Source organism: Astatotilapia calliptera, chromosome 12 (genome assembly GCF_964374335.1).
Source record: "Astatotilapia calliptera chromosome 12, fAstCal68.1, whole genome shotgun sequence".
NCBI classification, from domain to species: Eukaryota; Metazoa; Chordata; class Actinopteri; order Cichliformes; family Cichlidae; genus Astatotilapia; species Astatotilapia calliptera.
This window is the reverse complement of record NC_137433.1, coordinates 28545288-28556925: the sequence shown is the minus strand read 5'-3', so window position 1 is coordinate 28556925 and position 11638 is coordinate 28545288. Positions and strand designations below refer to the sequence as shown.

Below are 11638 nucleotides of genomic sequence, written 5' to 3'. Positions count from 1 at the left end.
CATCAAAAGTCACTTAAAATCACGCTCTGGTGCTTAGTTTGAACTTCAGCAGGTGGTCTTGACGATGTCTACATGCTTAAATGTATTTAGTTGCTGCTGTGTGAGCGAAAAGGAGGAATGGTGACAATTTAAAAAAAAAAAAAAAAGACAGAAGACTAAATTCATTCAGTAACATCTTATTAAATAGTTTTAGGGACAAAGAATAAAACATTTTGTTGCTACAATTAGTTTACACAATTTATATTCCAGAATGTTTAGCAAACTTTACTCCATTAAATATACATTTGTGTTTTTACATCTATTTAAAGTTTCTCAGCTTGTTCTTGGATTTATATTGGTAATGTGTTAACATGGACAGAAAACAATGTTAGAGTAAAAAAATACAATATGAAAAGATCATAAACAGGATTCCACCAAACCACAGATTTGAAATAGGGTTAAAATGTATTTACTTTTTAAATAAAAAGTACAAGAAAATGGTGCGCTTTCCAGCATGATTTAAGATTCAAAGTTATGATTCGTTTCTTACAAATATTTGCTTGCAAAAACATAAAAACTATGTATATAAAAAAAAACATTTAAAAAGATAGAACACTTAATACACAGAAGTATAGTCTCCAGGTAATGACCCCTTCAAAATAACTGAAAGGGATTGATGTCTTTGTGTTACGCACCTTATGGTCACCTTTTTAAGAGCCATGTGAATGTAATTCAAACCAGAAACAATGTTTTTATTTTGTTTTTTACTGTAACTGGCTGCTTCTTTCACAGCTGTGCGAGAGGTGCATGTGTACTAAATCCTACAATAAGACAGGAGTACAATAATAAAAAACTGGAGGAAGCTGCCATGAGGCACAAAGACATCCCATGTTCATCTTCACATTAAGCGATAAGGCAGGTTTCACTCAGCTGCTTGATAAACAACAGGCTCTTAATAAGGTGACCAACGGGTGTGTCCTCCTCCTGCATTCAGAAATGGTGACAATAAAAATTCCAGAGGAGAAAAACAAGGTACACCAATCACGAGGACACAGATGCATCTTCACTGCAGGGCCAAGAGTGTGCAAGGAGAGACTGATGTGATGGGAGAAGTGCTGGTTGCATGAACATGATATGACACAGAAAACAAGGTCACGAGTCGTGTGCATGCCAGAAATTTACTACAGCAGGGGCCAACCCCCCCAAAACTACCCTCTATCTCCGTGGAAGCTGCTTAAAAGTCTGACTTTGATCACTGCCAGCTCTTAGAGCTAGGTTACATAGTCACGACACATCAGCTGGAGTGCCAACAACACACTGCTTATTTTACCAACCACCTGGTAAAGTCCCTTTGCAAGTCAGCCAATAATTTAAACGAGGGAGATGAGGTTTTAGATTTACAGTTTTCACACGTCAGTTATCTCTAACCCTGGGCTCTTTTGTGACATCATTACTCTGTTTTTTTACCATCTACTCTGGATGGTCATTCAGTATTTTGGAAAAATCAGTCTGCGACCTCGTAAGGAGTTTCAGCGGTATAGTCAACGCAAATTATATTACTGTAATTGCATATTTTATTTGACAAACAAATGGAAATCTATAAAAATGTCCCAACACCTTTAACCCTACCTAAAGAGTGACGCCCCTGTAGATATTAAGGGTCACATAATTAATAACTATGGTTTATTTTGGCGTAACAAAGTATGAGACGTCACCAAATCAGAGCAGTACGTCATAAATGGAACTACAGCTGGACCTGTTTTAATTAGGTCATTAATGTTCACACCTCCTTTAAAGTCTTCAAAAGCACTGTAGTAATATTTCAGGTTTCCAGGTTAGTGCGTATGAAGTCATCTGGACCCCAGTCTTCTTGGCACCATTACATGTGCAAACAGTACTTCGTAGTAAAAAGGCCCTGATCTGTAAATTCTGAACTATCCAGTTCGACATTTAAAAGTGTTCATCTTTTGCTTTCAAATGCAACATGATAGAAATGGAATGAAATAGAAGCAGCTTTTATATTACGTCAGAAACAACCCTTTCAAAGCCTCTCTCGCCGGGTGACCTTCTAAAAGTACCGATTGGAGCTGGGGCGGAGGGCAGGAGTAGCTGTCAATCATTACCGGTCTTTACAGGGCTTCAACAAGTAAACTAAAACACACTATTCTATTCTGAAAGGGACGCATAAACCCGTTAGACTTTTTCTTTTTTAAAACCCCCCATAAATAAATAAATAGCTTTAATAAGAGATAAAAATGGGGGAATCTGGAATGAGACTAAACTAATCACGTCTCTCAGTAGCAACAAATGTCAATGAAAAGTTTTGGTATATGGTAACAGAACAGCAGAAATACAAATAAAGAGCTTTGAGCGTTTTGGTTTTATAAAAATCTCAAGTGGGCTACTCTTTATTTCTATGCATCATTTTTTTTATATTGTTGCCAACTCTGTGGTATTTTTTTCAAAAGCTGCTCTTTATACATAGAAGCAGCAGAGGCACACAGTGTGGTCAGAAAAGAGTGGCTCTGTTTTTGGGGTGGGGGGCACGCCTGGGTTAATACCGTACAGACTGCAAATGCTTTGAAACTTAGTAGGAGATGAAAGAGAGCGCGTATTGATGACTGAGGGAGAGCAGGAATGTGAAGAAAAAGTCATGACCACAGTTAAACAAGTAAACATTGATACGTCATGACTGTCTGGGAAAAAAAGAACCCCCCCCAAACTGCCACACTGCACATGTGAGCTGATGAAGGGCACAAAAGAAAGAAACTGTTAGATTTATATACTCTATAGTCAGCAAAATACACTGTCCTTACCTCCCAGTACAATTATATAGCCTTTAGGTAAATCCTACCTTAATATACATCCACAGTGACCCCAAAACTGTGAGACAAGTCCCACATGGAGCTGTGCGAGAACACTTATTCTCATGTCATCATTCATCAGTTTCATATATACTCACACAAGGTCTCCCTGACAAGGCCACATGTCCGTGTTACTGTGCGCATTAATGCAGCTCTTATAAATCCTCTGCCGTCACCATGATGATAGAGGCATTATTAAAAGCTTGTCTCATTAGTTAAGAGCCAGCATGTAAAGTAAATAAAGGGTAGCAGATTTAAATTAAAACTTTAACGAGCATGTTCAGGAAAGGCAGAGTTTTGGTCCTGTTAACAACTGATGAATAATACTGACATAATCTAAATAAATGTAAACCGGTATGTTAGTGATTTTCTTTTCTGCCCAGTAATATGGGAGAAGTCTTCTGAATATTAGCACTTCATTATGAAATAATATGGGATGCGAGCCTCTTTAGCGTGAGCGTGTTTTACTGAAGAATCTGTGAAGTGACATTCTACTTTGAACTCAGGAAGGAGGTACTACAAAAATAAATCTCACAATCACTTCACATGGCTAAGGGGACCCTACAAACTACTTCCATCATTCTGCATGACCCCCTGTTGTGCAATGCAGTGCTCGTGCTTGATCTACAGTGGCTGCTGGTGTGTGCATGTGTGGTTGCATAACAAATCCAGAGGGGAACGATTCCTAACATGATGCTCAAGTCCCATATTTCAATCTACTGTGCTTTGAGAAGAATGTATGCAACATAATTTGGGCTGTCTCAGTTAGCAGCGATCACGAGTGAGTGAGCCATTAGACATTCAGCTCCGACTGCCTGACATCCATCTGTCTCCTCCTGGATTACTCCATGCACACATGCACACAAACAGACTGATCTCCACATGGTGACATCTTTTATAGCATGCTGTGGCTTGCTATAGCATGCTTAAAATAGCATAGTGGGAAGTGGGAAGAGACTGATACAAGCTATAGAAAATAAACGCATATAGTGACAGGGTGGGAAGGGGGGGGGGGGGGGTTGGTGCATCACATTTTCTTCCACACAATCCAGTGCCGCTTCCGTCCTCCACTCCCCCATTATGTTGACTTAGTGTACCATCCCTTGCTCCCCAAAATTCAACCATTTCAAGGTTTCTCCAGCCTGCTGGTTATACCCGACTCTCTCCCAGTGCTGCGCCGCCCTCCCCTCCCTTTGCCCCATCCCCGTGTCCCATTCTGTTCCTGCAGGCTCCCTGTAGCCGCCCCCAATGGTAGCCTGTGAACGTTGGGCTGATGGGGAAGTTCTTGAAGATTCGGTGTCTGCGGATGAAGTCCATTCCAAACGGCAGGTCGTAGGATCTCATCCCTTCCAGTTCTGCTGCACTAAGACCAGAACCGCGTTTCAGCTTCCTAATACCTCGTTCTTCAGGAGAACCTGAGGATAGAGAGAGATTAATAATGAGTGCCTTAAAGTTCACAATTAAAAGTCCAGGCTAACAAGGAACAAGCTCCACAAGTCTTCTGCTGCTGCTGTGACTTTCTGATGTTTGTGAAGATGGAAAGAAATTCGTAAGATGCGCCTCCGCCCATTCATCTTCAGTTGATTTTCCAGGTGGCAGCAGGTTACGCTCAGACGACTCTCTCAGCCATGTTTTCTTCCACCTTTCCCAGCATGACCTCGAGGATCAGACATACGACCACCCCCCACATGTAGTGCCTTGTACGATACCTGTACCTGCTTGGCAGTCACAGCCACATGTTATGATCGTGTTCCTTAAAAACTTTTTTGCACGCTCCAACAAACTACCATCACTTTCTCAAGCAGCAATAACTTAAAACACTATTAAATGTGAAAACATTCATTCTTGTTCAAACTAATGAAATTAAAAACCTTACCAGGGATGGTATTGTCCAAAATGAAGGCGACAGACCCTCCGACGAACATTGCAGTGGTGAGGAGCACATTTAGCACTTGGTCAATTTCAACAATGCCTGAGAAAGACAGAAGTCGTGAATGTAGTACAATTTGTTTTTGAAGTTACAGCACTGACACAAAGTTAAACTGATCTAATCTCTGGATTGGAGAAGTCACTGAACTTCTGATTGACAAACAACTACTTCCTGACCCACAGCACTCTCCTACTGTTACTGGTGCTCCTTGTAAAAGTGAAAATGAGTGACTGAAAGTTTGATTTCCCTTCCGTGCACTCACCGGTGACCAGTGGGTTCTGTTTGAGGTAGTTCGGCAGCATCAGGCCAAAGAAGATCGAGAAGCCCAAGACAAAGAGGTTCCTGGAGGAGTTGAGGTCGACAAACTGCAGGTTGGACAGTCCCACTGCTGTAATCATACCAAACAGGGTGCAGAACAACGCTCCCAGGACTGGGTCAGGCAGAGAGGCAAAGAGGGCACTGAATTTACCCACGAGCCCCAGCAGCAGCATCATGGCAGCTCCATACTGGATTACACGCCTGCTGCCCACCTGGAGAACCAATTAAGACTTTTAAAACACCTTTTTAAATAAAGAGCAGGTAACATGAATACAGAAAAAGTAAATAAAGAATAAAAAAAAAACCCCAAAACATAGTGTGTTACCTTTGTGATTCCCAGGACGCCTATATTTGGACTGGAGGAAGTAGAGCCATTTCCTGTCCCGAAAAGACCATCCAGCACACAGGAAATGCCTTCTATAAATATTCCCCTGCAGAGACAAAAAAAAACATCATAATTATAGTTCGGACCAGACAGTAAACTGCCTGGGCTGTTTGTGACGAACTACTGAAGTATGAGAGCAAATAAGGAGGTGGAAAAACAAAGGTTACCTGTTGATGGCGTGGATGGGAGGCGGAGGAGCACACGACAGCCGAGCGCAGGCGTAGTAATCTCCAATTGACTCGATGATGCTGGCCACCACAGCGCTCATCATACCGATCACACCTGCAGCCGTCACCGTGGGAACGCCCCACTGGACTGTAGAGGTAAAACATGCTGGTATTTTTATCCATCATCATGCTTAATGCCAACTTTAAACTTTCATATTATATTTCTATAGTCAGTCTACAGCATATATACAATTTGTAGACCTTCCTCTTCATTAACACACTCACAGGGGTAGGGGATTTTGAACCATGGTGCTACTAAGAGGATCCCTTGACGTGCGTCTGTGCGGGCGTAGAAACCGTATTTGTCCTTATCTGGTGGGAAAACGTCGGTCACAGTGAAAATGAAACATAACAGCCACGACATGAGAATGGCCATTATGATCTGCATGAAAGAGAAAAGAAAAAGCTTATCAGACTTTTACATAACATCAAAAACATGAAGAAAAAAAAAACAACAACACCCTTTACCCTTTTTGTATATGTTTTTATTACTTCTCTCCAGCTATCTGTTTATATGCAGAGTATGTGAAAGAAATCATGACCTTTTGGGGTGTATGCATCAGTTTATTAAATTAAATTTGCCTTGGTTATACTTAGACCTGTTTATCCTAGAAGCTAATAAACTAATACATCAGGAGGTGAGTGTTTGGATCTTCTTTGGATACAGCTTTGTTCACATCATGCTGTCTGACTTCACATGTGGACTAACCATTCTACACATTTGGACTAGGAAAAAAAAATCATTTAATGATTAGTTTAAAAGCATTGCAGCATAAGACCTGAGGCCAATAAAAAGACATAAAAGTAATTTGAGATCGTTTCATGAAAAAGGTATAAATTAAAATAAGAGCAGCAAATAAATAATTTAATGGTGTTTTTAATCACTTCACCAGCAGGGGGAAGAAAGTGACTGATTTACACAGTGCTCAGACAACCTGGGGAGACGGACGTTTGCTCTGCTGAATAATTTGTGACTTACAAGAGAGAAAAATATTAATAATTGGAATGAAAGCAAAAAGTCTAGACACTGTTTGTATGCAGGCACTTACAGCATGTTGTGTACTTACAGGAAACATTTTGAAGACCTGGAGCCTATAGGATGTCCAGCCCTTCTTGGCTTTGTAGATGGGCAGAGGAAAGTGAACATTTCTGGCATACTGAGAGAAGAGCAGCACCAAGAAGATAGTCCTGCAGAGAGAACCAATCCTCCTAAGTTTAGTGGTGACATGTTATACCGCATATTCTCTGCATGACAACCAATTCTGCAAACATATTCCTTTAAGTCCTGCCTATGTCTGACAAGGACTCCAGAGGCTTAAGAGCCAATCAATTATCCTAACGGCCCAAGAAATTAGTTGCAATTACAGCCACAATACCTCAATTCCTGTGGGCGAGAGAAGAGGCCCTCGAGCTACAGTGTAAACAGCTATGACACAGCAGAAGCTGATGTCACACCACCTGAACGTCACATTATGAAGTGCATCATCCTTCATGAGTCAGCCCTCTGTAGCTTCACAGCCCACATGATCCAGGGTTCAGTGCTTCCTAGATTAAGTTTTAGTGTGGTCATCTTAGCCACTCAGGTCTGGCTTTAACTAGAGAAGACCCACCCACCTGTTGTTTCAACCCTCTGTCTGTGAGGGGCAGCCAATCAGAAGAAAGCTGTCTTAAAGGGAGAGACGCTAGGACAGATGGACTGAACCAAAGTTGAGTATGAGATAAATAGGGATATTTTATTTAAACTGTAAATCATGCAACGCTTCTATAGTAGAGTATAGGAATATAATTTATATGGAACTGGAAAGCACCACAATGTTACACCCCAGCTGTCAAAAAAAAAAAAAAAAAAAAAAAAAGTTAAATGTACCTCTAAATGTATCATGACGAAAACATTTAAAAGGAAAACTATGTTGTTTCCATAACTGAAAACAAAGAATTTAAATTAAAAAAAAAAACAAAAAACAAAAAACAACTTGCCAAGTAAGTCAAAATTTTGAATCATCTCAACTCAGACATACCTTGAACTTTTGAGATACTAACCCGAAATTTTGACTTACCAATGGCATGTTTTCCCCATAGACAAACAAACTCTAGATAGTGTCTTTTTAAAGACAGTGTTATTGAGGACACATTGGCGTGTCCATACTTACAGCATAGCAATACCCCAGTGTTTTCCAGCCCTCTCCCCTGCAGCCTGGAAACCAGACAAGCCGATGAGGGCCACGGTGGGAGTGATGGTCAGAGGTCCGATGTATTTCAGGAGCATCCCGGGGAGACCCAGCATGCCAATGCACACCTCAACCATGGATGACACAATGATGGCACCTTGGATCTGTCAAAACAAAAATAAATAATAAATAAATACATTTCTGTTCTGCAGAAACACGTGAGCTGACATATATGTACACACACACACACACACACACACACACACACACACACACACGTAGATGTGTGTATATATACATACCTACCTACCTACCTACCTACCTACCTACCTACCTACCAAGATTCATGCAAAATGAACATTTTCATAAATCAAAACACAAAGTAAGGTTTTGTACGTGAGGCTATTGTGAGACTGCTCACTGTCAGTTTGCTTAGTATTAACTAGGTCTGTTTACACTGTACTTGCACATATCAGTACTTAAGCATTAAATAAAAACCCTCAAATTTATGAATTAAAAGCAAACACTGTGATTGTATAGCACAAGGTAACAGAGTCGGCAGCACTGACAGCGATAATCCTGTTTGCCTGGTCTTTCTGTTCTCCTCTGTCACATTTTATCAAACGTCTGTTCCTTCATTCAACAATCTGATTCAGTCTGATCGAGTTTCGCCTCATTCACGTGTCACATAACAAACAATTACTCAACCGGCTTACGCAAATGCAAAAGGTTAACGCAAATTAAGAGCATGTGTCACACAAACCCAAACCCTGCAGACATATAGAAAACAGTAATGTCTCTATTTTAGCAGCATATATACAATGTTCAACTTTTTAAACATCAGCTTAACAGATACTTTTCAAATTTAGTTGTTCAAAAATGTGTTATTTAAGTGCAGTTCAACAACATTTAGAGAAAACCTGCAGTAAAGTCAGTCACCCCTTCCCACAAAGATGTGGTTTGGAACAGTGTGAGTGAGTGCATGTGTGAGCGTGTGCATGTTTCTTTGCCTTACCTCTCGTATCCTGGGCTGCCAAATGTGCTCTGTGTTGAGGAGCTCTGTACCGTTTAATGCTGGAATATCTGCTTGTGGAAAAAGACGAGGAGATGAGCGATCAGAAACCAACGAATCACAGATCTTTGCAAGGCTTTCCCACTGAAAGCCAGCCAGACCATTGAGATATAATATATTGTAAAGTAAAGATAGATGACAGTCCTCTCTTCACCTGTGTTGTTGCACTTCCATTTCTCCAGTGACAGGATGGCTCTGGCTGGTGCGAGAAAGGCGAAAGCACTGGCCTGAAACAAAGGAAGCCTGAAAAACATGAAAAGCTCACTTTAGATATTAAACACTTAAGCCAACTAAGCCATCTCTTTAAGAAATAAGAGAACCATTTCGGGTTAGTTGTGATGTACTGAACAAAAAGATGACCTTTTTCAAAATGTATTTATTGACAGTTCACAATTTAAAAACAGGGTTATTCAGCCTCAATTCATAATTTAATTGGAGCCAAATCTGCTTGTCTAGGGTGAGATACCCCATCTAGCTGAGGTGCTGTGAAACACTTTCACTAGCTGCATAAAATGTTTTGACAAGAGTTAAAAACAGACTTCACATAAGCTAAATTTCATCAAAGTTGTAGAAATAGTTTAGGAAGTGTGGCTGTTTAAAAATTAGTCACATTTGGGACATTTTTGCCAAACTTCAGGGGGTTTTAGTCATATCTGGTTTCAATTAAGAACTTCTGATTTGTAACCCTAGCAGTACAATCATTAAAAACTAGACTAGACCAAGTATCATTTTTAGTTTCAGTGAGCCAAAATTAGATGAGTGTTCACAAGTACTCCCCCACATGCTGCTCCACCTGACCTTGATTTCCATTTTTTAAAAACATCACTGACAGTATTGCATGAGAATACACCTGGACTGCTGCTGACTAATCTAAGGACAGTTAAAAAGAGGAGAGGTAGTGGGAAGGAAAAAGGAAATGTTTCTTAAGAGGAAGTGAGATTTCATGAGCGCTAATTATGAATTGGCAGCACATCTGTTTGTTTCGACTAAAAGTCAGTGTTTTATGTACAGCTGCTTCTTGTCAGTGCAAATATACAAATCAATGAAAAAACTCCAGAAAATTTTATGTGGGCCTCAAGATTGATGGTTGGCTCCATAAAACAAAATATTTTTAACTCAACTTTATCCCCGTGTTTTTACCCTTTTCATGTTTATCATTATTGCTGTAATGTTTTCTTTGCTTTTCATTTTTAAAATCTGTTTCGTCATGTAGGCTTCATGTGTGCTTCAATGTGTAACTGTAAAACAAATCACTAAACATTTCTGTGTATACAAGTCTCATGTTTGCAGGTAGCAGCTGTACACACAAGCAGGACACTTTGGGTAAAAAGAGAGACACTTTCACCTTTCCTGGAAAAGCATTTTGCCCTTTTTGATTGACCTCACTTGGCACGATGACTCAGAAATCTTCACTGCATATCACCCCCACCCACTTTCCACCTCTTTACAGCTCTGCACGTGTTCTTCTGCGTCATTCCTCAGTACACATCTCCAAACCTTCCCCCCCCCCTCGTCCTGCATTCAGTCTATCACTGTGGATACGATCGAGTCAGTCACTTGATAGCTGAAGAAATCTGAGCAGGGATGAATATGTCTGTAACCAGGCTTGTTAACAGGTTTGAACATGCAGTTAGAGAAATAGTCAGGTGAAGAAATATTTAAATGTTGAGCACCAACATGACATTCTAATGAACAGAGAGAGGCCCAGAGGACTGATGGGCTGGGATATGCATAAATAATCAGCCTAGAATAACAGTTTTTGTCCATGCTGATCTGCCTTTTTCTTCATTTTTTCTTTTTTTTTTCCTTCATTGTTAGGGAGTTATCTGGTACATTATAAACAATCCAGATGTGATGGAGTATGACTATTACAGATACACTGTTGCTGTCTCCCTTTCCCCCCTGCTTTTATCCTCTCCCTCCCTTAGTGGTTTCCATTCAGTGACATTTCTCTGGAGAAACGAATCCACTGAGAGATGGACAGATAAGCACCGTCTGTGACATCAGGGCAGCACTGCCTGAGAGAGGGGAAGCTGCTGGTATGGCAACAATGACGGGCTTAACAAAAAAAAGAAAAAAAAGACCAGACTGTGTTTCAGTCTCCCCCCTCCCCATCTTTTCTATGAAAAAGCAAAAACTGAGCATGTGATTTATGTTTTAGATGTTTTTGAGCACTCTACTACACAATCAGTAAACATATACAATCTACATATTTAATGATCCTTTTTCTGGCATTTATAGCATCATGTAAGACTGGAGATAAAGTTTATATTTTGATAGAAACTCATCAGTTCACAGGGGGAAAAAAATATTTTGCAAGTACAGAATTTACTTTTTAAACTATAACAACTAATCAGCAACCGAAAAAACAAAAACAACAAAACAAAAATCTGTCCTTTTCTGCTGATATCAAAAGCTGATATTAACCTCAGCCTGATGCTGAGACATTACATTTGTGGCTGATAATTGGCACAGACACTGAAAGATGTAGATATTTACCAGGCAATCAGATTTTAGTGGGACGCATTATGGGAAAAGTGGGATGCAGCACTGTTGTGGTCCTAAAACACAGAATATTTTCACTACATTGTTAGACTATGTCTTCAGACGTTGGAGACCACTAACCCTTGCAGAGCTGTCAGTTTTGTAGTCTCCAGATCTGTTCTGTCACAGAAACATATCAACATCTAAATGG

General features: G+C 40.2%; 1 protein-coding gene across 8 annotated transcripts in view; it reads right to left on the bottom strand.

Moving 5' to 3' along the window:
* Nucleotides 1-160: 160 nt before the first annotated feature.
* Nucleotides 161-11638, bottom strand: part of slc23a2 (solute carrier family 23 member 2) — a 37852-nt gene continuing 26374 nt past the window's right edge. For all 8 annotated transcript variants that reach the window (XM_026186066.2, XM_080308815.1, XM_026186065.2 and 5 more), the window contains 10 exons: nt 9098-9186; nt 8887-8954; nt 7854-8035; nt 6771-6891; nt 5929-6085; nt 5644-5791; nt 5417-5522; nt 5036-5303; nt 4720-4815; nt 161-4258 (listed from right to left, as the gene is read on the bottom strand). In XM_026186066.2, the coding sequence (XP_026041851.1) occupies nt 3993-4258; nt 4720-4815; nt 5036-5303; nt 5417-5522; nt 5644-5791; nt 5929-6085; nt 6771-6891; nt 7854-8035; nt 8887-8954; nt 9098-9186 (1501 nt within the window). In that variant the 3' untranslated portion in view covers nt 161-3992. The remainder of the gene's footprint in view (nt 4259-4719; nt 4816-5035; nt 5304-5416; nt 5523-5643; nt 5792-5928; nt 6086-6770; nt 6892-7853; nt 8036-8886; nt 8955-9097; nt 9187-11638) is intronic.